Source organism: Oncorhynchus masou, chromosome 3 (assembly GCF_036934945.1).
Source record: "Oncorhynchus masou masou isolate Uvic2021 chromosome 3, UVic_Omas_1.1, whole genome shotgun sequence".
NCBI classification, from domain to species: Eukaryota; Metazoa; Chordata; class Actinopteri; order Salmoniformes; family Salmonidae; genus Oncorhynchus; species Oncorhynchus masou.
The window spans coordinates 28,505,735-28,533,657 of NC_088214.1; the positions used below are offsets into that span (position 1 = coordinate 28,505,735).

At 47.1% G+C, this 27,923-nt stretch overlaps 1 protein-coding gene across 2 annotated transcripts in view; it reads right to left on the minus strand.

Annotated features, from left to right (window-relative positions):
- LOC135514048 (beta-1,4-galactosyltransferase 2-like) overlaps positions 1–27,923 on the minus strand; it is a 161,184-nt gene that overhangs the window by 68,783 nt on the left and 64,478 nt on the right. For both annotated transcript variants that reach the window (XM_064937211.1, XM_064937220.1), the window contains exon 3: positions 3,221–3,456. In XM_064937211.1, the coding sequence (XP_064793283.1) occupies positions 3,221–3,456 (236 nt within the window). The remainder of the gene's footprint in view (positions 1–3,220; positions 3,457–27,923) is intronic.

A 27,923-nucleotide genomic window follows, 5' to 3' on the forward strand; every position in this document is an offset into this window, starting at 1 on the left:
ATAGTAGAACCCTTTTTGGGTTCCAGACCGAACCCTTCGGCTGTCCCCATAGTAGAACCCTTTTTGGTTCCAGACCGAACCCTTCGGCTGTCCCCATAGTAGAACCCTTTTTGGTTCCAGACCGAACCCTTCGGCTGTCCCCATAGTAGAACCCTTTTGGGTTCCAGACCGAACCCTTCGGCTGTCCCCATAGTAGAACCCTTTTTGGTTCCAGACCGAACCCTTCGGCTGTCCCCATAGTAGAACCCTTTTTGGTTCCAGACCGAACCCTTCGGCTGTCCCCATAGTAGAACCCTTTTTGGTTCCAGACCGAACCCTTCGGCTGTCCCCATAGTAGAACCCTTTTTGGGTTCCAGACCGAACCCTTCGGCTGTCCCCATAGTAGAACCCTTTTTGGGTTCCAGACCGAACCCTTCGGCTGTCCCCATAGTAGAACCCTTTTTGGTTCCAGACCGAACCCTTCGGCTGTCCCCATAGTAGAACCCTTTTTGGGTTCCAGACCGAACCCTTCGGCTGTCCCCATAGTAGAACCCTTTTTGGGTTCCAGACCGAACCCTTCGGCTGTCCCCATAGTAGAACCCTTTTTGGGTTCCAGACCGAACCCTTCGGCTGTCCCCATAGTAGAACCCTTTTTGGTTCCAGACCGAACCCTTCGGCTGTCCCCATAGTAGAACCCTTTTGGTTCCAGACCGAACCCTTCGGCTGTCCCCATAGTAGAACCCTTTTTGGTTCCAGACCGAACCCTTCGGCTGTCCCCATAGTAGAACCCTTTTTGGTTCCCAGACCGAACCCTTCGGCTGTCCCCATAGTAGAACCCTTTTTGGTTCCAGACCGAACCCTTCGGCTGTCCCCATAGTAGAACCCTTTTGGTTCCAGACCGAACCCTTCGGCTGTCCCCATAGTAGAACCCTTTTTTGGTTCCAGACCGAACCCTTCGGCTGTCCCCATAGTAGAACCCTTTTTGGTTCCAGACCGAACCCTTCGGCTGTCCCCATAGTAGAACCCTTTTTTGGTTCCAGACCGAACCCTTCAGCTGTCCCCATAGTAGAACCCTTTTTTGGTTCCAGACCGAACCCTTCGGCTGTCCCCATAGTATAACCCTTTTTTGGTTCCAGACCGAACCCTTCGGCTGTCCCCATAGTAGAACCATAGTAGAAGCCTTTTTGGTTCCAGACCGAACCCTTCGGCTGTCCCCATAGTAGAACCCTTTTTTGGTTCCAGACCGAACCCTTCGGCTGTCCCCATAGTAGAACCCTTTTTGGTTCCAGACCGAACCCTTCGGCTGTCCCCATAGTAGAACCCTTTTTGGTTCCAGACCGAACCCTTCGGCTGTCCCCATAGTAGAACCCTTTTTTGGTTCCAGACCGAACCCTTCGGCTGTCCCCATAGTAGAACCCTTTTTGGTTCCAGACCGAACCCTTCGGCTGTCCCCATAGTAGAACCCTTTTTTGGTTCCAGACCGAACCCTTCGGCTGTCCCCATAGTAGAACCCTTTTGGTTCCAGACCGAACCCTTCGGCTGTCCCCATAGTAGAACCCTTTTTTGGTTCCAGACCGAACCCTTCGGCTGTCCCCATAGTAGAACCCTTTTTTGGTTCCAGACCGAACCCTTCGGCTGTCCCCATAGTAGAACCCTTTTTGGGTTCCAGACCGAACCCTTCGGCTGTCCCCATAGTAGAACCCTTTTTGGTTCCAGACCGAACCCTTCGGCTGTCCCCATAGTAGAACCCTTTTTTGGTTCCAGACCGAACCCTTCGGCTGTCCCCATAGTAGAACCCTTTTTTGGTTCCAGACCGAACCCTTCGGCTGTCCCCATAGTAGAACCCTTTTTTGGTTCCAGACCGAACCCTTCGGCTGTCCCCATAGTAGAACCCTTTTTGGTTCCAGACCAAACTCTTTTGGGTTCCATGTATAATATATAATATATAATATTAATAATATATATAATAATATATAATATATAATAATAATAATATATATCCCATTTAGCAGACGCTTTTGTCCAAAGCGACTTACAAGTCGGCTGGGGCCACTACTTTTACATATGGGTGGCCCCAGCGGGAATCGAACCCACGACGCTTGGCGTTGCAAGCGCCATGCTCTACCGACTGAGCCACACAGGAGTAGAAACTTCTGTAGAAAGGAACCCAAAAGTGTTTTACCTGCAACCAAAAATGGTTCTTCAAATGGTTCCCCTATGGGGACAGCCAAAGAACCTTCTAGATAGCACGTTTTATTTAAGAGTGTACCAATAAATGAGTCTACAAAAATGTAATCAACAGAAAATTAAAAAAATAATCAAAGCTTTTCCCTGCAGCTGCTGGTTGGTGTCTTGGTGAGTCAATCCTCTGGGAGTCAGGAACTTTACTTTGTCACCGTTGCTAATGGAAATGAACTCTATATGAAACTGATTACATTATATTTAATATACATATGCTGCTTGGATAATGTTATGTGCTTCCAGCATCTGACAGCTCAAATGGTGATCTGCACCTGATCTGCCACTTATTAGGCTAGATAAGAATTCCCACAATGCCTACAGCTACAGTAGATGTTCAGGGAGAATAGACTGGATGGAAATGAAAGGGGAAACGAATGCATTGCATGCACGCACATACTCCTCGTTTCTACTTCTCTGTTCCCAGTGCAGAAGAAGAACCAGCGCAGCATTAATGATAGAGAAGACGAGGCCTCTGACATGGATAATAACGGAGATATGAGAGCCTGGGACATAAATCAAGAGACACACTGGGCTGAGCTGAGCAGGCGGAACCAAACCGCCAGTTCCACAGAGGGAGTAACTAGGGTGCTGCACCCACTGGAAGGACTGACGGAAGACATCAGAGCACATTACCCAACATCCTCCCCTGAATGGTGGAATTGTACGACACTTCTATTGTCTCATGGGGAACAGGGGTGGACATGGAGGGGCTGGGCACTTGAAGTTGAATGATCCTGCCCCTACATGAATAAGAAGCTCCTTTGACCTCTCTTGAAGTGTTTTGGGAATGGAATGTGTCACTCAGTGGACGGACAAGGATGAAACAGCAGCGTATATTGTATTATCATTCATCTCGTACTGGAAAAGGTAGTGAGGCACAGCATTATAATTCCATAATATCTACGGTTCAATGGCCCACTTTGTTGTGTGGCTAATATCTATTGCAGTAGGTCCAGGGTAGAAGAAGTGGATCCTAAATCAGTTGATCCTAAACACTGACCTGGGTGATGATATAGATGCCGTAGTCGATCTTCTGCCGTCGTAGGATGGGGTGCAGGTAGTGCAGCCAGTACTTGAGGTGGTTGTCTCTGTGTCTGAACGGGATAATGATAGCCACCTTCTGTTTGGCGCGGCAGTCCGGTGGGGTGTACTTGCCCCCCTCCGTCACGTTGGGGTTCTCCTTCTGCACTCGTTCCATCGTCATCTGGGAGGCAAACTCGATGAGGAGGCGGCCCACTGGAGAAAGAAAGAAAGAGGGGATGCAATGTCGACATCAAAGCCAACTGGAATGTGCAAATACGGGTAAATGCCTGTGGGAACGCAATGTTTACAGAATTCATGAGAAGGTTGCGTCTGAAATGCAGTAGTACCAATAGCTTGAAATAAAAACACCTAAGACTTAACCTTCAAGTATTCTCTCCCTGGAGATGAAAATACATGGAAAGCAATTACGGAGCTGCACTGCCAATCTAGAGCCACAACAACAAACACTAAACTCTTAGCATTCTAATGATCAGTCCACTCCACAACAAACCATTCCTTTGTCTCTGGCCACCAAAGGGAGTGCTGCCTACCAAAACTCCACCATATCATGAGGTAATCCACTTATAATTGATGTACAGGTAACTGCCCAAATAATGGAAACACTTGAGTAAATGAGGGATACTGAAAGCAGGTGCTTCAACACAGGTGTGGTTCCTGAGTTAAGGAAGATACACAGATGCTTGGCAGGCCATTATTTTGGTTACCATGGCTATGCCCCTATAGGATGACAATGCCCTCATCCACAGCACACGAGTGGTCACTGAATGGTTTGATGAGCATGAAAATGATGTATTGGAGATTCTGGAGGGGTGTTTGAGACAGTTTTCCACCACCAAAAACAAACACCAAATTATGGAATTTCTTGTGGAGGAACGGTGTCGCATCCCTCCAATAGAGTTCCAAAAACTTGTAGAATCTATGCCAAGGTGCATTGAAGCTGTTCTGGGTGGTGGTAGCCTAACACCCTATTAAGACACTTTATGTTGGTGTTTCCTTTATTTTGGCAGTTGCCTGTATGTACTACGCGCTGAAAAGCATGATGCATTTGTTGAGTATGTGAACAAAACTAACGGAATGTGGCTCATATAGACAGACACTCCATAGTATCTGAGTCATCGACAACGCAGGGTGAGTCAGATACCAAACTGTATAATTCTAGAGTGTAGCCTGTTATGCCTGAATCCACTGACAAACATACAACTTGTATCTCAAATGGCACCCTGTCCCCTATGTAGTGCACTACTCCATAGGCCTCTGGCCAAAAGTAGTGCACTACATAGGGAATAGGATGCAATTTAAGACACATACCACAACAAGCCCTCATACCAGGTATGCTCCCTCTCCCTCCTCATATTTCCCACTAGGTGCCCTCCCTTCATCTACTCATTAGTGTTAGAGAACAATTCATTAATGTGTATAGTGGACATAGCAGGAGAGGACCTGCACCTGACTAATGGGATGATAATTGGAACACACACGGTGCGCACACACACATGGCGCACTCTCTCCCTCGCTGCTAGCTAGGAGACTATTAAAAACAGGCATAAACAAAAACTAAGCGGAAACACAGAGAGCAACACATCATCATCCTGCAACACTGAGCAACGGGTCTGTTTTTATTGGCCATGTTTAGTTGTTGAATTATTGATGACGGTGATATCCCCACTGTTATCATCAACAGCATCAGTATTAGTGTAACATCACCGGTATCCTCTATGTAAATGCTTGGTTAGATACTATTGTAACCATACATAACCAGCATACAGTATAAACCACAACAATACTCTAACTGACAAAAAGATGAGTTATTGTTGCATCACACCCCGCTACCATGCATTACATAGAGCACAAGGGACAGGTCAAATCAGTAATACAGTACAAGCTTAAAGAGACCTCCACATCTTCAGTGAATGGAAGCACTTGGACATTGGGATTTGCAACAGTACTTGCTAATTATGTGATTTAAAAAAGTTGTAAATTATAATCACAGTATATGATTCTGCTATCTGGGACATGGTCCAAACGTTGGAAGATCACTTGGTCTCAGAACAATATGGAAGTAGTAAGGGCACAAACTAGCATCAACACTGACACAAAGCTGGTAGCATGCAGGCTATAGTTAGCCACAAACCACTATACAGTAGCCAATATAGCCACATTTGATGAGGATGCATGCTGTGCACAAATTGGACTTTGTAATTGGAAAGAAACGAGGTCAAGATTGTTTACAGGAGTTGAATGTGTGGCATCTATTTGCGGCAGTAGTCCTTTGCTGTTTCCTCCTCTCTAGCCTGTATTATTGAAATAACAACATTTGCAGCCACAGGGTCAGTTTGTGGGAAGCATATTTGGCTGTAATTGAGATTTCTGCCTGGCCTTAGGATAATACACATTTAATGAAGAAAGGTCTCATGTTCTCTGGCCATGCTCATTTCTCTGTCTTTCTCCATTTACACCCATAGTACTATAGTCTCCATGACAACATACACATTTAGATGTTTGAATGTCATTACTCCTCCTTGACGATCCCACTAACAGTGCCCCCTCAGATCAGTTCCGTACACCCCATCCTGTAGTGGCCTATTCTTCAGACAGAGAGCAGAGCAGCGGCAGAGAGAGAAAAGGGTGCTTGTGTCCACCTTTTAGAAGATGCAGAGGCCAGCCACCTAATTACCAACCCTCTCGGCCTTTCCATAAATTCACCACACCACCGCTGTTCTCTGCGGTTCTCCCCACTGTGTCCCCATTCATTCTCTATCTCTCCAACTGGCGGCCCCTTTTGAAGAGATCCCACTACAAAGGCAGACTGGGATCCAGCAACTTTTAATTAGCTGCTTAATGTGGGAAAAAAGGCATGCTGTCAAAGAGTCCGCTGGCTGCTGCTGGAAAGGAATCAGTGCACTCCCGCCTCCTGCTCCTCAGCTTGTGTGTGTGTTGTATTAGGAGCTGCCAGGGCAGTGTTAGTAAGCATTTTATTTTCCTCTGTGTGCTGCTGGGGGTAAATCTAATGCAGTGAAGTGAAGACTCTATAGCTACAGTAGATAAGGGTTTGGAGTGACTGTAACCTTCAGGCTGGTAAATCCCTATTCCAGACTACAGTTACAGTAAATTGATGTGACTGAAACCTGCATGCTGGTAAATCTCTGTACAGGCTTGATACAGTTACATTACAGTAGATTGATAGGGTTTGAAGTGACTGTAACCTGCAGCCTGGTACACCTTTATACAGGCTCTGTAAGTCTCTGTCTATACAGTTACTGTAGATATGGGTTCAGAGTGAGTACAGTCTGGTATAACTCTATACAGGCTCTGTAAGTCTCTGTCTATACAGTTACTGTAGATATGGGTTCAGAGTGAGTACAGTCTGGTATAACTCTATACAGTTACTGTAGATATGGGTTCAGAGTGAGTACAGTCTGGTATAACTCTATACAGGCTCTGTAAGTCTCTGTCTATACAGTTACTGTAGATATGGGTTCAGAGTGAGTACAGTCTGGTATAACTCTATACAGGCTCTGTAAGTCTCTGTCTATACAGTCACTGTAGATATGGGTTCAGAGTGAGTACAGTCTGGTATAACTCTATACAGTTACTGTAGATATGGGTTCAGAGTGAGTACAGTCTGGTATAACTCTATACAGATACTGTAGATATGGGTTCAGAGTGAGTACAGTCTGGTATAACTCTATACAGATACTGTAGATATGGGTTCAGAGTGAGTACAGTCTGGTATAACTCTATACAGATACTGTAGATATGGGTTCAGAGTGAGTACAGTCTGGTATAACTCTATACAGATACTGTAGATATGGGTTCAGAGTGAGTACAGTCTGGTATAACTCTATACAGATACTGTAGATATGGGTTCAGAGTGAGTACAGTCTGGTATAACTCTATACAGATACTGTAGATATGGGTTCAGAGTGAGTACAGTCTGGTATAACTCTATACAGATACTGTAGATATGGGTTGAGAGTGAGTACAGTCTGGTATAACTCTATACAGATACTGTAGATATGGGTTGAGAGTGAGTACAGTCTGGTATAACTCTATACAGATACTGTAGATATGGGTTCAGTGAGTACAGTCTGGTATAACTCTATACAGATACTGTAGATATGGGTTGAGAGTGAGTACAGTCTGGTATAACTCTATACAGATACTGTAGATATGGGTTGAGAGTGAGTACAGTCTGGTATAACTCTATACAGATACTGTAGATATGGGTTGAGAGTGAGTACAGCGTGGTATAACTCTATACAGATACTGTAGATATGGGTTCAGAGTGAGTACAGTCTGGTGTAACTCTATACAGATACTGTAGATATGGGTTCAGAGTGAGTACAGTCTGGTATAACTCTATACAGATACTGTAGATATGGGTTGAGAGTGAGTACAGTCTGGTATAACTCTATACAGATACTGTAGATATGGGTTCAGAGTGAGTACAGTCTGGTGTAACTCTATACAGATACTGTAGATATGGGTTGAGAGTGAGTACAGTCTGGTATAACTCTATACAGATACTGTAGATATGGGTTCAGAGTGAGTACAGTCTGGTGTAACTCTATACAGATACTGTAGATATGGGTTCAGAGTGAGTACAGTCTGGTATAACTCTATACAGATACTGTAGATATGGGTTGAGAGTGAGTACAGTCTGGTATAACTCTATACAGATACTGTAGATATGGGTTCAGAGTGAGTACAGTCTGGTGTAACTCTATACAGATACTGTAGATATGGGTTGAGAGTGAGTACAGTCTGGTATAACTCTATACAGATACTGTAGATATGGGTTGAGAGTGAGTACAGTCTGGTATAACTCTATACAGTTACTGTAGATATGGGTTGAGAGTGAGTACAGTCTGGTATAACTCTATACAGATACTGTAGATATGGGTTGAGAGTGAGTACAGCGTGGTGGCAGTGTGCTGCTCCTCCTGTGTTGCAGAGTACAGACTCCATCTCCTGAAAGCCAGCCAGGCAATAAGCACCACCATGACTGTTCTGTTGTTAAGGCTCTAAGAGTGGGCTGATAGATTCCCAGCAGATCTGGATGGAGGGAGCAGCAGATAATAGTATCCTCTCCGGCCACCTGGGAAAAAGCCTCGACCCCAGTTAAATAGATATCATGACATCAACTCAGGACTTTGTTTTGTTGTGCTCTCTGGTTACATTAGTATCAGCAGAATTTAGGCTAGCGTGAAAGTGTTCAGTATTGTATTGTACTGTGATGTTTTGTACAGTATTGTTTTGCACTATACAGTAAAGTAGTGTACTTAACTGCACTGTAAGGTAATGTATTGTACTGTACCTGCCCTCTCCCTGTGCCCACAGCTCTTTCCCCCTCCCTGTGCCGTGCCGTGCTGGGGGTTGTGTTGGTCTGTTAGCCAGGAGCCATGCTGTTATATAACACCCACACAAATAATGCAGTGTGAGAGACAACACGCTGCTTGAGCAGAGGGAGACAAATCCTGCCTGAACACTACTGTGCTGTTGCTGAGAGCATGGCTCCTACCACTACTACTGTATCAGGGAAAGGTGCCGTGGCTGGGGCTGGGGAGAGGGACAAGGACAAGGACAAGGACAGAGAAAGGTACTGGGGTTGGGGCTGGGATGGGGAGAGGGACAAGGACAAGGACAGAGAAAGGTACTGTGGTTGGGGCTGGGGCTGGGGAGAGGGACAAGGACAAGGACAGAGAAAGGTACTGTGGTTGGGGCTGGGGCTGGGGAGAGGGACAAGGACAGAGAAAGGTACTGGGGCTGGGGAGAGGGACAAGGACAAGACAGAGAAAGGTGCCGTGGCTGGGGCTGGGGAGAGGGACAAGGACAAGGACAGAGAAAGGTACTGTGGTTGGGGCTGGGGCTGGGGAGAGGGACAAGGACAGAGAAAGGTACTGGGGCTGGGGAGAGGGACAAGGACAAGACAGAGAAAGGTACTGTGGTTGGGGATGGGTCTGGGGAGAGGGACAAGGACAGAGAAAGGTACTGGGGCTGGGGAGAGGGACAAGGACAGAGAAATGTGCTGGGGCCGGGGAGCGAGACAAGGACGGGGAAAGGTACTGGGGCTGGGGAGAGGGACATGGACAGGGAAAGGTACTGGTGCTGGAGGGAGGGACAAGGACAGGGAAAGGTACTGGGGCTGGGGAGAGGGACAAGGACAGTGAAAGGTGCTGGGGTGGGGGAGAGGGACATGGACAGGGGAAGGTACTGGGGCTGGAGGGAGGGACAAGGACAGTGAAAGGTGCTGGGGTGGGGGAGAGGGACATGGACAGGGGAAGGTACTGGGGCTGGGGAGCGAGACAAAGACGGGGAAAGGTACTGGGGAGAGAGACAAGGACAGGGAAAGGTGCTGGGGATGGGAAAAGGGACAAGGACAGGGAAAGGTGCTGGATTAGGGAAAAGGGAGAAGGACAGGGAAAGGTACTGGGGCTGGGAAGCGATACAAGAACAGGGAAAGGTGCTGGGGATGGGAAGCCATACAAGGACAGGGAAAGGTGCTGGGGATGGGAAGCCATACAAGGACAGGGAAAGGTGCTGGGGATGGGAAGCCATACAAGGACAGGGAAAGGTGCTGGGGAGAGAGACAAGGACAGGGAAAGGTACTGGGGCTGGGGAGAGGGACAAGGACAGGGAAAGGTGCTGGATTTGGGAAAAGGGAGAAGGACATGGAAAGGTACTGGGGCTGGGAAGCGATACAAGGACGGGGAAAGGTGCTGGGGCTGGGGAGAGGGACAAGGACAGGGAAAGGTGCTGGGGCTGGGGAGAGGGACAAGGACAGGGAAAGGTGCTGGGGCCGGTGAGAGGGACAAGGACGGGGAAAGGTACTGGGGCTGGGGAGAGGGACAAGGACAGGGAAAGGTACTGGGGCTGGGGAGAGGGACAAGGACAGGGAAAGGTGCTGGGGCTGGGGAGAGGGACAAGGACAGGGAAAGGTGCTGGGGCCGGTGAGAGGGACAAGGACGGGGAAAGGTACTGGGGCTGGGGAGAGGGACAAGGACGGGGAAAGGTGCTGGGGCTGGGGAGAGGGACAAGGACAGGGAAAGGTGCTGGGGCCGGTGAGAGGGACAAGGACGGGGAAAGGTACTGGGGCTGGGGAGAGGGACAAGGACAGGGAAAGGTACTGGGGCTGGGGAGAGGGACAAGGACAGGGAAAGGTACTGGTGCTGGGGAGCGAGGCAAGGAGGGGGAAAGGTGCTGGGGTGGGGGAGAGGGACAAGGACAGGGAAAGGTGCTGGGGAGAGGGACAAGGACAGGGAAAGGTGCTGGGGCTTGGGAGAGAGACAAGGACGGGGAAAGGTGCTGGGACTGGGGAGAGAGGCAAGGACGGGGAAAGGTACTGGGGAGCGAGACAAGGACGGGGAAAGGTACTGGGGAGAGAGACATGGACAGTGAAAGGTGCTGGGGCTGGGGAGCGAGACAAGGACGGTGAAAGGTGCTGGGGCTGGGGAGAGGGACAAGGACAGTGAAAGGTGCTGGGGTGGGGGAGAGGGACATGGACAGGGGAAGGTACTGGGGCTGGGGAGAGATACAAGAACAGGGAGAGGTGCTGGGGCTGGGGAGAGGGACAAGGACAGGGAAAGGTGCTCGGGCAGGGGACAAGGACGGGGAAAGGTACTGGGGCTGGGGAGAGGGACAAGGACAGAGAAAGGTGCTGGGACTGGGGAGAGGGACAAGGACAGTGAAAGGTGCTGGGGCTGGGGAGAGAGACAAGGACGGGGAAAGGTACTGGGGAGAGGGACAAGGACATGGAAAGGTGCTGGGGAGGGGGACATGGACAGGGAAAGGTGCTGGGGTTGGGAAAAGGGACAAGGAGAGGTACTGGGGCTGGGGAGAGGGACAAGGACAGGGAAAGGTGCTGGGGCTGGGGAGAGAGACAAGGACGGGGAAAGGTGCTGGGGTGAGGGACAAGGACATGGAAAGGTGCTGGGGAGAGGGACATGGAAAGGTGCTGGGGTTGGGGAGAGGGACAAGGACATGGAAAGGTGCTGGGGTGGGGGAGAGGGACATGGACAGGGAAAGGTGCTGGGGCTGGGGAGAGGGACAAGGACAGGGAAAGGTGCTCGGGCAGGGGACAAGGACGGGGAAAGGTACTGGGGCTGGGGAGAGGGACAAGGACAGAGAAAGGTGCTGGGACTGGGGAGAGAGACAAGGACGGGGAAAGGTGCTGGGGAGAGGGACAAGGACAGGGAAAGGTGCAGGGGCTGGGGAGAGAGACAAGGACGGGGAAAGGTGCTGGGGCTGGGGAGAGGGACAAGGACAGGGAAAGGTGCTGGGGAGAGGGACAAGGAAAGGTGCTGGGGTGGGGGAGAGGGACAAGGACATGGAAAGGTGCTGGGGTGGGGGAGAGGGACATGGAAAGGTGCTGGGGCTGGGGGAGAGGGACAAGGACAGGGAAAGGTGCTGGGGCTGGGGAGCGAGACAAGGATGGGGAAAGGTACTGGGGAGAGGGACAAGGACATGGAAAGGTGCTGGGGAGAGGGACAAGGAAAGGTGCTGGGGTGGGGGAGAGGGACAAGGACATGGAAAGGTGCTGGGGAGAGGGACAAGGACAGGGAAAGGTGCTGGGGCTGGGGGAGAGGGACAAGGACAGGGAAAGGTGCTGGGGCTGGGGAGCGAGACAAGGATGGGGAAAGGTACTGGGGAGAGGGACAAGGACATGGAAAGGTGCTGGGGAGAGGGACAAGGACAGGGAAAGGTGCTGGGGTGGGGGAGAGGGACAAGGACAGGGAAAGGTGCTGGGGCTGGGGGAGAGTGACAAGGACAGGGAAAGGTGCTGGGGCTGGGGAGAGGGACAAGGACAGGGAAAGGTGCTGGGGTGGGGGAGAGGGACAAGGACAGGGAAAGGTGCTGGGGAGAGGGACAAGGACAGGGAAAGGTGCTGGGGTGGGGGAGAGGGACAAGGACATGGAAAGGTGCTGGGGAGAGGGACAAGGACAGGGAAAGGTGCTGGGGCTGGGGAGAGGGACAAGGACAGGGAAAGGTGCTGGGGTGGGGGAGAGGGACAAGGACAGGGAAAGGTGCTGGGGAGAGGGACAAGGACAGGGAAAGGTGCTGGGGAGAGGGACAAGGACAGGGAAAGGTGCTGGGGAGAGGGACAAGGACAGGGAAAGGTGCTGGGGAGAGGGACAAGGACAGGGAAAGGTGCTGGGGAGAGGGACAAGGACAGGGAAAGGTGCTGGGGCTGGGGGAGAGGGACAAGGACAGGGAAAGGTGCTGGGGCTGGGGAGAGGGACAAGGACAGGGAAAGGTGCTGGGGCTGGGGAGAGGGACAAGGACAGGGAAAGGTGCTGGGGTGGGGGAGAGGGACATGGAAAGGTGCTGGGGGGGGGGGCTCTCTCTCTCTCTCTCTCTCTCTCTCTCTCTCTCTCTCTCTCTCTCTCAAGGAGATTAGTAGTATCTGAAAATCTCCTTTCCCCAGATCAAGATACAAGCAGGACAATCCAATCCTCCCTCCACATATTTGGCACCCAGGGTGTTGTAGAAACCCAAACGGGGCCAGGAGACCCAATCCCTTCATCTACCTCCAAATGCAAATGAGATTTTTGTGCAGTACCAGAAGGGGGGGGGGTTCATGGGTAGTGATTCTCCCTACTATGGCAGTTCACAAGCCCAGAGCTGAGACCACTAGGCTCAGACTACCCGTTCCCCAGGTCGATAGTACACTGGTAAACAGTGCCCACAACGGCCCTTTTGGGGATAGTGCTACACTATTCTCACTCGGGTAGATATGTGCTGTGTACAGGGACATCCTGTAGGTACGGTGCAGGTGGGGCAGATAGAGCATGGCAGAGGGAGGAGGGACAGGAGGGAGGGATGGATGGATGGAAGGAGAAGGGTGTAACACAATGCTGCACTCTGGCAGCCGGGGAACCGGAGGATAGACAGAACGAGAAAGAGAGGGGGGAGGACAGAGAGGAGTGTGTGATAAATCTGTTGTTTTGGCTACGCCTGATTAGACAGCTGAACTGTGACCTGTGGCGGGCAGAACTGGCCATGCCAGGCAGTACCCCTGGGAAAGGCTTTTCACGTTCTAATCTGCCCTGACCCCCAGGCCCAGGCAGGGCCAATGACAGGCGGGCAGCAGGGCACAGTGGCCAATAACTAACCCCCAACAGTAGCTGCCATCCTAACACTACCCATGTCTGCACTGACTACATTACAACCACCATCCAAATGATACTCATATCCAAATGATACCTCCTCCAACCAACCAACCAACCACTTAGACAGTGTTTTTTAATGCAAGGCTGTGCTTAAAGTTATTCAAAGTTTGAATTTCAAACACATCTAGTCCCCAAATGACTGACTACTTCAAAGGCTTGTGTTTAAGAACAAACTCCCATGGCAGTGGACCTGGAGTATTGGGTTATGGAGAGCTCGATAGATATGACATTGTTTAATTGAGCTGCTCTTTGAAAGAGGTGATGAGGCAGAGGTGAATGCAGCTCAGCTCATGCTGGATCTGATGTTTATAGCATTTCACTGAGTGCCTGCCTGGCAACCGGAACAGAGGACACTGTGTGCGTCCCAAATGGCACACTGTTCCCTATTTAGTGCACTACTTTAGACCAGGGCCCATGGGGAATAGGGTGCCATTTGGAATTCAGACACTGTGTCAGGACAGGACAGACAGTTATCTAAGAGGTTAGATGACATTTGAGAGTGTTAAGAGCCTTTGCTATGCCATAGACTGGGGCTAGATAGAATGAGGTGAGGTTACAGCCTTTGTCATCGTCAGCAGCATGACTCAAACCCATAGCCAACCGTAGCCGACAGCACAGAGAGCACCGCAATCACTGCCAACATAGTATTGGCCTAAAGGGCATTGCCATTCAAGTAAAAGTGTGTGCCTATGCTTATTCTTAGCCCAATGTGGGATGCAGTAAAATATCAGGACAAAGTACTCTACCAGAAAATCAGCAATGATGAGAGACAGAACAGCTGATCCCATTGACCAGAGAGAGAGAGAGAGAGAGAGAGAGAGAGAGAGAGAGAGAGAGAGGGAGAGAGTGCGAGAGAGAGGGAGAGAGTGCGAGAGAGAGAGAGAGAGAGAGAGAGAGAGAGAGACAGAGAGAGACAGAGAGAGAGAGAGAGAGCATGGCAGACAGGTCTGAGAAATGAGGCGATATCCACCTGCTCACCAGGGGGTAAACTGACAGACTGGCTCTTCCATGGGAGAGTCTTCTGCACCTGGGGATCTACCACCACCACCTCCCTCATCATCCAGTACAGAGCAAACAATGCCTGAACCACTCCAATACTGCAACAGCAGGGGCAATTCCATCAAAATGATTCAATAACTGTCAGCATCGTGGCAGATGATGATGTCCATCTGGTAATTACAGTGTGTGTTATTTATTTAGCGTTGGAATTGATTGTGGCACTTTTGAGGTAAACACTATCATTACATGTCTGATCATTTCTTTCAGCGTTTGTTGGAAAGACTCATGCCAAGGCAATGATGGTACTTTTTCATTCCTAAAACAACCAGGGAAAAAGGGACTTGGCCTCAGAGAAAGTAGCATCAGCCGAGTGTCTGAGTCATAAAGATCCTATTACATATGTAATTCTATGGTCTGTGTAATGTAATTTACTAAAAAGAGAGAGGAAGTCAGGAAGTGATAGCGGACTGGGCAGTAACAGTCATTAATGGCTGACCTGCTCATGCTGCTGTTGTTCCATGCTGAATTGATGTCTATCTGGAGTAATACGAACAGACACAACGTTGTGATTCGCTTCCACTCCGAGACAGCACGCATGCACGCACACACACATTCCAAAGACTTAAATTACAGAACAAACCACCTTATGAAAACACTGCCTTATGGGAAATATACCTATTCAAATATAGAACTCAAAATTAATCTAGGCCTACGTTTCAGGAGAAACATTGCTTTCATTAACACATGAATACAACTCAGCCTGGAAGAAAGCTAATTGAAAAACTTAACAGCTAATGTTTTCATGGTTTTGCATACCTACAAACAATTATTGTACTGTTTACTTTGATCATGTAGTGTACTGTGTAAGAGCACGCCATTCGCAATCAATACTGAATGCAAAAGACTAAATAATTATTTTCGGTCTCCAATTTTCGGTCTACAAAACCATCTTTTACATTTAATCTGAACACATTCCAGCCTGTATTGATGTAGATGGTGGTGATGATTGTGATGATGATGGTGACGGTCATGATGATTGTGACGGTCATGATGGTGACAGCAATAATGATAATGGTAATGATGTCTATGTTCATATCCGACAAACATCAGTCCCCGAACCACAGATGTGATTTTGAGAATACTGTACATTGGCATAAAATGTGTCAGTAAGTAGAAATGTAAAGAGGTGATGTTGATGTTGAGGACAATGACAATAATGATGAAGATTTGACAAGCAGTGAATCTGGCCATCACAAATACATATTTGTCTTAGATAGAATAGAACTACATATGCCATCTTGAGAATGCTGTACGTAAGCATAAATGTGACCCGTTTCAAGAAGCTAGGCATATGTTGCACGTCACTACTTCACAAGAGAGGCAATTGAAAGTTTTTATTTTTTTTATCAAAATGTGTTTTTTTGGCAGAAATGCATCCTGGAACATGTGAACTTTCATGTGCCTTAATAACAAACTTGCATGACATCTATAATTATGAATACAATTGATAAATTATGAGACTCGTTGGATTAGCCACCGGAAAAAGACAGGACCCTTCCCACTAACCGTGATTGGCTGAGATAATGGATGGGCTCGACATGCCGAGAGTTCAGATTCGTCAGCCATGTACAGTAGCACACTTCTGTCTATAACATGACCTGCTCAGTATGTGTAGATAATCATTGCTACTGTGGCTTTTTTGAAAGATATAACGTTAGCCATGAAGAATTTCAAAAGTGTTGCTACTGCTCTCAACAACATTGCTGCCCTGAATTTAACAGGCGCTATCGACAAAGATCAGTGGGCAAAAGTTGTGATAGACTACTTTCTGCACACGGTCAGTGTGAACCGGAGTGACTTGACACATCGGGCCAAACAAGCTGTAGCTAGCTACAAACAAAATTGAAAAGACCCAGGACGTCTTACTTAGTTAAAGCCGTGAATCGGTCATCCATGTACGCGGGCCAGAGTCTAGCTACATTTGCAGATATTATAGGTTTATAATTTTGTCAGAAAGTCATTTCATTGCAAGTTAAAGTGTACTGTTAGTTAGCTGGCGAACATTAGCTTGCTGGCTCGCTAGCTAATGTTATGGGTATATTCTGTGTCGTAATATTATTTGTATCTCAGAAAGCAATTTGCATAGCTAGTTATAGCCTAATGTTAGCTACTTAATAGTGAACCTAGTTGCTTAGCTTTAGCTACCTGCAGATTCATACCACGTGTATTTCATGCACGGTGGCTAGCTATGACAATCCGTTTATACTGTAGCTATGGGTTAGGATTATGGTTCATTGTTTAGCTAGCTAGCTATATGTCCATCAAAATAATCCACTTTGCCAAAAGATTACATGACCCATCAAATAAGCCAGGTGTATCTGGGGTTGATTACGGCCATCTATTGTATTTCATGAACATGTTTACATGTCTAGACAACAGTGACCCATCCACTTAGCTAGATGTGGCTGGGGGGTGGTTATTGCATTTCTTTCACAACCCATCCATTTTGACAAGTTTGTCTGGGTAAGCATCACCTAATTATATAATATTCATAAAATATTTTAATCTGGACATTTTCTATTTTGGATATTGCTACTATGCAAATATGCAAGTAACCATTTCACTGTACCGTTTACATCTTCTGTATTGGCCAAGGACTTGATCAAGTGTATTTTTACCTGATTTCTTCCCTTATTGTAGGCTACTACTTTTACCACTTCCAGTCTTGAAATCTTTTGTTGTAAACTACTCATTCTGTTTAAGCACATGGCCTCACATATGAATACTTAAAGAGATGGGTGGGGCTTACGAGGGTGTGAATTAATTTTTATTAGTAAAACTTAGTATAATTAGTATAATATCTTATGTTTCACCGAGTCATGGCTGAACGACGACATTAAGAACACACAGCTGATGAGTTATACACTCTATTGGCATGACACGAACAGTAGCCTCTGGTAAGACATGGGGCAGGGGCCTATGCATTTATGTAAACAACAAGCGGGTGCACAATATCAAAGGAAGTCGCAAGGTTTTTTTCGCCTGAGGTAGAGTATCTCATGATAAGCTGTAGACAATACTATCTACCTGGAGAGTTTTCATCTGTATTTTTCGTAGCTGACTACATACCACCACAGACCGCACTCAATGAGCTGTATACCGCCATAAGCAAACAGGAAAATGCTCAACCAGAGGCAGCGCTCCTACTGGCCGGGCACTTTAATGCAGGGAAACTGAAATCAGTTTTACCTCATTTCTATCAGCATATTAAATGTGCAACCAGTGGGAAAAAAATCTAGTTCACCTTTACTCTACACACAGAGGTGTACAAAGCTCTCCCTTGCCCTCCATTTGGCAAATCTGACCATAATGCTATCCTCCGGATTCCTGCTTACAAGCAAAAATTGAAGTAGGAAGGACCAGTGACTTGGTCAATAAAAAAAGTGGTAAAATGAAGCAGATGCTAAACTATAGGACTGTTTTGCACAGACTGGAATATGTTCCGGGATTCTTCCGATGGCATTGAGGAGTAGACCACATCAGTCACTGGCTTTATCAATAAGTGCATCAAGGACGTCGTCCCCACAGTGACTGTACATACCCCAACCAGAAACCATGGATTACAGGCAATATTCGCACTAAGCTAAAAGGGTAGAGTTGCCGCTTTCAAGGAGCGGGACTCTAACCCGGAAGGTTATAAGAAATCCCGCTATGCCCTCCAACGAACCATTAAACAGGCAAAGCGTCAATACAGGACTAAGATTGAATTGTACTACACCGGCTCCTACGCTCGTCAGATGTGGCAGGGCCTGCAAACTATTACAGACTACAAGAGGAAGCACAGCCACAAGCTGCCCATTGACACGAGCCTACCAGACGAGCTAAACAACTTCTATGCTCACTGCGAGGCAAGTAACACTGAAACATGTATGAGAGCACCAGCTGTTCCGGACAACATTTAAACAGGTCAACATTCACAAGGCCACAGGGCCAGACAGATTACCAGGACGGGTACTCTGAGCATGCGCTGACCAACTGGCAAGTGTCTTCACTGACATTTTCAACCTCTCCCTGACTGAGTCTGTACTACCTACATGTTTCAAGCAGACCACCATAGTCCCTGTGCCCAAGAACACTAAATGACTACCGACCCGTAGCACTCAGGTCTCAAGCCACTCACTCCATGAAATGCTTTGAAAGGCTGGTCATTGCTCACATCAACACCATTATCCCGGAAACCCTAGACCCACTCCAATTTGCATACTGCACCAACAGATCCACAGATGATGCAATATCTATTGCACTCCACACTGCCCTTTCACACCTGGACAAAAGGAACACCTACAGTATGTGAGAATTCTGTTCATTGACTACAGCTTAGCATTCAACACCATAGTGCCCTTAAAGCTCATCAGAAAGCTAAGGACCCTGGGACTAAACACCTCACTCTGCAACTGGATCCTGGACTTCCTGAAGGGCCGCCCCCAGGTGGTAAGGGAAGGTAACAACACATCCGCCATGCTGATCTTCAACACGGGGGCCCCTCATGGGTGCGTGATCAGTCCCCTCCTGTACTCCATGTTCACTCATGACTGCAAGGCCAGACACAACTCCAACACCATCATTAAGTTTGCTTATGACACAACAGTGGTAGGCCTGATCACCGACAACGATGAGACAGCCTATAGGGAGGAGGTTAGAGACCTGACCATGTGGTGCAAGGACAGCAACCTCTCCCTCAACATGATCAAGACAAAGGACATGATTGTGGACTATAGGAAAAGGAGGACCGAGCACACCCCTATTTTCATCAACAGGGCTGTTGTGGAGCAGGTTGAGAGCTTCAAGTTCCGTGGCATCCACATCACCAACAAACTAACATGGTCCAAACACACCAAGACAGTCGTGAAGAGGGCACGACAAAACCTACCTCAAGAGACTGAAAATATTTGGCATGGGTCCTCAGACCCTCAAAAGGTTTTACAGCTGCACCATCGAGAGCATCCTGGCAGGTTGCATCACTGCCTGGTATGGCAACTGCACGAACTCCGACCATAAGGCACTACAGAGGGTAGTGCGTATGGCCCGGTACATCAGTGGGGCCAAGCTTCCTGCCACCCAGGACCTCTGTACCAGGCGGTGTCAGAGGAAGGCCCTAAAAATTGTCAAAGACTCCAGCCACCCTAGTCATAGATTGTTCTCTCTACTACCACACCCAAGCGGTACTGGAGCACCAAGTCTTGGTACAAGAGGCTCCTAAATAGCTTCTACCACCAAGCCATAAGACTCTTGAACAGCTAATCAAATGACCACACAGACTATTTGCATTGCCCCCCCCCCCCCCAGAACGTTGCTGCTCTCTGTTATTATCTATGCATAGTCACTTTAATAACTCTACCTACATGTACATATTACCTCAATTACCTCGACAACGGTGTCCCCGCACATTGACTCTGTACCGGTACCCTCTGTATAAAGCCCCGCTATTGTTATTTACTGCCGCTCTTTAATCATTTGTTATTCTTATCTCTTACTTTTTTTAGGTATTTTCTTAAAACTGCATTGTTGGTTAAGGGCTTGTAAGTAAGCATTTCACTGTAATCGGCGCATGTGATTTTTTTTTTTTACCACTTTTTCGTGATATCAAATTTGTAGTTACAGTCTTGTCTCATCACTGTAACTCCCGTACGGACATGAGAGAGGTGAAGGTTGAGAGCCACGCATCCTACGAAACACGTCCTTGCCAAGCCGCACTGCTTCTTGACACACTGCTCGCTTAACCCGGGAGCCAGCCGCACCAATGTGTCGGAGGAAACACCGTCCAACTGGTGACCGTGTCAGTGTGCATGCGCTCGGCACGCCACAGGAGTCGCTACAGCGCGATGGTACAACGACATCCCAGCCAGCCAAACCCTCCCCTAACCCAGATGATGCTAGGCCAATTGTGCGCTGCCTCATGGATCTCCTGGTTGCGGCCAGCTGCCACACAGCCCGAGATCAAACCTGGATCTGTAGTGATGCCTCTAGCACTGCGATGCAGTGCCTTAGACCGCTGTGCCACTCAGGAGGCCCAAGGGTGTGAAAGATGCTCAATGGGTGTAGACAACGAAGAGCTCCCCATTTTCTCAAAAGTGGTTTAGCAACTTTCAAAGCAGAATTACTTTCCCATTGTTCCTCAACAGCAGTGTATGATATATAATTTTCTAGCTCTGATTCTCTACATTTATCCAACACCATTTCAAATTTCTTTGCTAAATAAGACCGATTTGAGGTCGGTCGTTCACAAATGTGGATTTGGCTTCAGACGTCGATTAGAATAGAGAAGCAGGAGACGGATGTCAGTCCAGGTGCATTGTGGGATTGAACTTTTGCCATGGGCCCTGATTCAGCTCCATCCTGCTTTAACTGAGTTTTTGCATTTTTCTACGATAAAACCTAGGCAACCGGATTCCATCTTCTCTATGGCCAGTGAGACAGATTTGATTTACAAACAGGCCGGAGCCCGGGCTATAAAAGAGACAGCTGAAAGAGAGACTAAGAGCAGCTAGAAGGCTCCTTTTGTTTCAGACCGCCAGCTGCCCTCTCTCCAGTCAACATGCTCTTTCATGTGGAGCCACAGACAGAGGGGTAGAGAGAATGTGTGAGAGAGATTTGGAGAGAGAGAGAGATTTGGCAAGAGAGAGATAGGGAAGGATAGAGAGAGAGAGGGATTGGTGGATGGAAAGAGAGCGAGAGAGAGAAAGAAAGAGACAAAGAGAGACAAAGATAGAGGATAGAGATAAATCCACCTCTATAAGTAACCTATCTGGTTCTCATTCATCCTTGTCAAAAGTGCTGTTTTTTTCCTTAATGAAAATGGCCTTTGAACGTCTGCAGTTAAATCTCTCACAATAAGGCAACAATTCTGTTGCAAACATCTTACAAGTGGCAATATGTAACTTTTGGGGGCGGCTCGACCACATTCAAATAGAAATGTGAGTTATATATCTATCATTCTACTTGAAAGCAAGTCTAAGAAGCGGTAGATCTGTACTATCTAAGTGTGCTATTTCTATGCTTCCCGTTCTTCATTTTTGTTTTTGCTTCTTTTCCTTTCGGTTTTGTGCACCAGCTTCAAACAGCTGAAACAACAATATTTTTGGTTATGGAAATTATTTTCCACAGCGGTTTAAATGCTACAATGATTTTCTACACTATGCTAGCTTCTCTTTATGTCACATAAACTGAAATTAAATAAACCATTAGAGATTTAGCCACCAGGAAATGACAGAGCGATTTCTGCAAAGTGCAACTTTAACACGTGAGGTTGTCACGCCCTGACCTTAGTTATCTTTGTTTTCTTTATTAGTTTGGTTGGGTCAGGGTGTGACAAGGGTGGTTTGTTTAGTTTTTATATTGTCTAGGGGTTTTTGTATGTCTAGGGGTTTATATGTCTATGGTTGCCTAGATTGGTTCTCAATCAGAGGCAGCTTTTTATCGTTGTCTCTGATTGGGGACCATATTTAGGTAGCCATATTCATTGGGTATTTTGTGGGTTATTGTCTATGTGTAGTTGCCTGCCAGTACTCGTGGCTCATATCGTCACGGTTGTTTTGTATAGTTTGTTCAGTGTTTATTCTTCATTAAAAGAAGTATGTATTCTTATCACGCTGCGCCTTGGTCTCCTCCATATGACGCACGTGACAGAATAACCCACCAAACCAGGACCAAGCAGCGTGAAAAGGAGGAACAGCAATTAATGGGGAAATGGACCTGGGAGGAGGCATTAGATGGAGCAGGACCCTAGACACAGCCGGGAGAGTATCGCTGTCCTAAGGAGGAGTTAGAGGCAACGAAAGCGGAACGGTGATACTACGAGGAGAAATACAGGAGAATAGAGGAACAGCAACGATATGAAGGTACACAGCTTGCACGGAAGCCCGAGAGGCAGCCCCAAGATTTGTTTTGGCGGGTGCACACGAGGAGATTGGCTGAGTCAGGTAGGAGACCTGAGCCAACTCCTCGTGCTTACCGTGGGGAGCGTGTTAATGGTCAAGCACCGTGTTATGCAGAGATGGCACGGTGTCTCCAGTGCGCTATTCTAGCGCACTGAAGACACCGGGGCATCCAGCCAGGATGTCGAGCCGGGACGTATTGAGCCAGCTCTATGTTCTGGATCTCCAATGCGTCTCCTAGGTCCAGTGTATCCTGTGCCTCCTCCCCGCACTCGCCCTGAGGTGAGTGTCACCAGCCCAGTAACACCAGTGCCAACACCACGCATCAGGCCTCCAGTGTGACTCTAGGGTCCAGTACGCCCTGCTCCCCGCACTCGCCCTGAGGTGCTTATCCCCAGCCCGGTACCACGCACCAGGCCTATAGTACGCCTCGGCAGTCCAGTACGCCCTGTTCCTGCTATTCACACTCGCCCTGAGGTGCGTGTCCCCAGCCCGGTACCACCAGTGCCGGCACCACGCATCAGGGTTATTGTCTATGTGTAGTTGCCTGTCAGTACTCGTGTCTCATAGCGTCACGTTCGTTTTGTATAGTTTGTTCACTGTTTATTCTTCATTAAAATAAGTATGTGGTAAGTATTCTTACCACTCTGCGCCTTGGTCTCCTCCATATGATGAATGTGAGAGAGGTAGACTAGTCTTTCAGGTAGCCAACATGTCTGTTTTTAAAGAGGATGAAAACATTCTGGTGAAGATGCAGTGTTCAGTTGGTAAATAAATCCCAAACTGGCTCATTCTGGCTTGAAATAAAGTTCATAACAGAACTGAGATGCTGACTCAAGTTAGGGTGATATGGCCTAAAACTCTAAATGTGTTTAATTGTTTTCAAGCAATTCACAATATATCTATTTTTTTTTTAAAGTTTTCTCTAAATTAAGATTGTTCTACAATTGAAGGTCAAATCCACTGCATTTAAAACAGTCATAAATAATCTAATGAATTCAAAGTTTGAATTTATACTTCGGCCGAATATATTCCTTCCACAACCATAAGACCCACTAATTAAGTACATTATTTTATCAAAATAGTTGTAACTGCTTTTTTGCAATCACTTTCAGGTCGGTCTATAAAAATGTCCTTTTAATTACAAATGTAACCAGAACCATGCATAATGCACATTCACCAATAATGTAGCAGGCATTACAATCTCTCAAGCACAAGCCTACGTGCTTTTCAAATCAAATTTTATTTGACACATACACATGGTTAGCAGATGTTAATGCGAGTGTAGCGAAATGCTTGTGCTTCTAGTTCCGACAATGCAGTAATAACCAACGAGTAATATAACCTAACAATTCCACAACTACTACCATATACACACAAGTGTAAGGGGATAAAGAATATGTACATAAAGCTATATGAATGAGTGATGGTACAGAACGGCATAGGCAAGATGCAGTAGATGGTATCGAGTACAGTATATACATATGAGATGAGTAATGTAGGGTATGTAAACAAAGTGGCTAGTGATACATGTATTACATAAAGATGCAGTAGATGATATAGAGTATTGTATATACATATACATATGAGATGAGTAATGTAGGGTATGTAAACATATTATATTAAGTGGCATTGTTTAAAGTGGCTAGTGATACATTTTTACATAAATTTCCATTATTAAAGTGGCTGGAGTTGAGTCAGTATGTTGGCAGCAGCCACTTAATGTTAGTGGTGGCTGTTTAACAGTCTGATGGCCTTGAGATAGAAGCTGTTTTTCAGTCTCTCGGCCCCTGCTTTGATGCACCTGTACTGACCTCGCCTTCTGGATGATAGCGGGGTGAACAGGCAGTGGCTCGGGTGGTTGTTGTCCTTGATGATCTTTATTGCCTTCCTGTGACATCGGGTGATGTAGGTGTCCTGGAGGGCAGGTAGTTTGCCCCCGGTGATGCGTTGTGCAGACCTCACTACCCTCTGGAGAGCCTTACGGTTGTTGGCAGAGCAGTTGCCATACCAGGCGGTGATACAGCAAGACAGGATGCTCTCGATTGTGCATCTGTAGGAGTCTGTGAGTGCTTTTGGTGACAAGCCAAATTTCTTCAGCCTCCGGAGGTTGAAGAGGCGCTGCTGCGCAAACTTGATGATTGAGTTGGAGGCGTGCATGGCCACGCAGTCGTGGGTGAACAGGGAGTACAGGAGAGGGCTGAGAACGCACCCTTGTGGAGCCCCAGTGTTGAGGATAAGCAGGGTGCAGATGTTGTTACCTACCCTCACCACCTGGGGGCGGCCCGTCAGGAAGTCCAGTACCCAGTTGCACAGGGCGGGGTCGAGATCCACGGTCTCAAGCTTGATGACGAGTTTGGAGGGAACTATGGTGTTAAATGCCGAGCTGTAGTCGATGAACAGCATTCTCACATAGGTATTCCTCTTGTCCAGATGGGTTAGGGCAGTGAGCATTGTGGTTGCGATTGCTTCGTCTGTGGACCTATTTGGGCGGTAAGCAGATTGGAGTGGGTATAGGGTGTCAGGAAGGGTGGAGGTGATATGATCCTTGACTAGTCTCTCAAAGCACTTCATGATGACGGAAGTGAGTGCTACGGGGCGGTAGTCGTTTAGCTCAGTTACTTTAGCTTTCTTGGGAACTGGAACAATGGTGGTCCTCTTGAAGCATGTGGGAACAGCAGACTGGGATAAGTTTTGATTGAATATGTCCGTAAACACACCAGCCAGCTGGTCTCCACATGCTCTGAGGACACGGCTGGGGATGCCGCCTGGGCCTGCAGCCTTGTGAGGGTTAACACGTTTAAATGTTTTACTCACGTCAGCTGCAGTGAAGGAGAGTCCGCAGGTTTTGGTAGCGGACCATGTCGGTGGCTTTGTATTGTCCTCAAAGCGAGCAAAAAAGTTAGTCTGTCTGGGAGCAAGACATCCTGGTCCGTGATGGGGCTGGTTTTCTTTTTGTAATCTGTGATTGACTGTAGACCCTGCCACATACCTCTTGTGTCTGAGCTGTTGAATTGCGACTGTACTTTGTCTCTATACTGACGCTTAGCTTGTTTGATTGCCTTGTGGAGGGAATATCTACACTGTTTGTATTCGGGGCATGTTTCCGGTCACCTTGCACTGGTTAAAAGCAGTGGTTCGCGCTTTCAGTTTTGCGCGAATGTTGCATCAATCCATGGTTTCTGGTTTGGGAATGTTTTAATAGTTTCTGTGGGTATAACATCGTCAATGCACTTTCTAATACGCTCACCGAATCAGCGTATTCATCAATGTTGTTGTTGGACGCAATGCGGAACATATCCCAATCCACGTGATCGAAGCAGTCTTGAAGCGTTGAATTAGATTGGTCGGACCAGCGTTGAACAGACCTGAGCGCGGGAGCTTCTTGTTTTAGTCTCTGTCTGTAGGCTGGAAGCAACAAACTGAAGTCGTGGTCACCTTTTTCAAAAGGAGGGCAGGGGAGGGCCTTATATGCGCCGCGGAAGTTAGAATAACAATGATCCAGGGTTTTACCAGCCCTGGTTGCGCAATCGATATGCTGATAGAATTTAGGGAGTCTTGTTTTCAGATTATCCTTGTTAAAATCCCCAGCTACATTAATGCAGCATCGGGACATGTGGTTTCCAGTTTACAAAGAGTCAAATAAAGTTAGTTCAGGGCCATCGATGTGTCTGCTTGGGGGGAATATATACGACTGTGATTATAATCAAAGATAATTCCCTTGGTAGATAATGCGGTCGACATTTGATTGTGAGGAATTCTAAGTCAGGTGAACAGAAGGACTTGAGTTCCTGTATGTTGTTATGATCCCACCACGTCTCATTAATCATAAGGCCTACCCCCCGCCCCTCTTCTTACCAGAAAGATGCTTGTTTCTGTCAGCACCATGCGTAAAGAAACCAGCTGGCTGCACCGACTCCGATAGAGTCTCTCGAGTGAGCCATGTTTCCGTGAAGCAAAGAACGTTACAGTCTCTGATGTCTCTCTGGAATGCTACCCTTGCTCAGATTTCATCAACCTCGTTGTCAAAAGACTGGACATTGGCGAGTACTATGCTAGGGAGTGGTGCGCGATGTGCCCGTCTCCGGAGCCTGACCAGAAGACCGCTTCGTTTGCCCCTTTTACGACGTCGTTGTTTTGGGTCGCCAGCTGGGATCCGATCCATTGTCCTGGTTGGAAGGCAGAACACAGGATCAGCTTCGGGAAAGTCATATACATGGTCGTAGTGATGGTGATTTGACGTTGCTCTTATATTCAGTAGTTCCTCCCGACTGTATGTAATGAAACCTAAGATCACCTGGGGTACCAATGTAAGAAATAACACGTAAAAAAAAAATACTGCATAGTTTCCTAGGAACGCGAAGCGAGGTGGCCATCTCTGTCGGCGCCGGAAGTTAGTGCTAGTGAGTAGTCAGCTAATATTCATATTTCAAGTTTAGCCAACTTGTATCTAGGTATAATTTCACTATCTCTTAATTCAGCTAATAAGGCAAAACAGTTGAATTGTTATGAACACAACCTTCTGTCCGTCTCCATCTGTTTGAACAGCATACAAACCTGTCCACTTTGTTCAGTGGCCTACCTTATTTCTTAGAATGAGAATGAGTTGCTATTTCCTTATATAATAGTTTTATGCTTATCACACATACATAAAACGCAGACTAAACAGCTCGTATAACAATCTTTATTTGACTAAAATGCTGCTTGCGATACGTGGTACCGTAATGCGCACGCGACAAACTGAGCATACATTTTCCAGAATTAATGCTCATTAGTACAGTACATCCATTTTAGAAGTGTCTGCTCTGCTCAAAATGTGAGAAGTTGAAACATAAACAGGGTATAGTTTGAAAGGATAATTTCTCCCCTATTACAGTAAAATAATGTCTTCATGTGTTTTGGTGTCCATATGACCGATTCTGTTGGGCCAAGCCTCAAATGCAAATAGCAAGTTGAAATCTCTTCAGAGAGGAAGAAGTGACCTCTGATCTTTGTTGTTGTGAGTGGTAGGGGGAGGGGCTTGGGAGAAAGAGGCAAAGGGAGAGGATTCACTCTCACCAAAATCTGTCCAAAATAAGCCCAATGTGTTTCTATGCGCTTATTTTGAACCTAATCTTGTCTCCTGCCTTCCCGCCATTGAGATAACAACTCCCATTGTTAAGGCGGAGACATGAGCACCTCGTCATTATACACAGATCTTTAGGGTACATGGGAAGGTGCACAGCACAGAAAGAGTGAACGATACAAGACCAAAAAGACAACATGAGCTCAAGCGGACATAAACGCTCATAAAAATGAAAAATACAAAAAACCTAAGATCTGTGATACTGGCATTTGGAATATCACGCAAAAACATCAATTCGAATTAATCAAATTTATTTGATGTATCAGCCAGCCCTAACTCAGGTAATATACAGTATATAAAACAGCATTCACATGGCATCTCATGCAAATACGCCTGGAAATTATTATAGTAAGAGAGGGGGCGGACAATGAAAGATGGAGAAAATGCAGGATATAAAGATATCAGGTCCTGTTCCATATTTCAGGTGAGTGA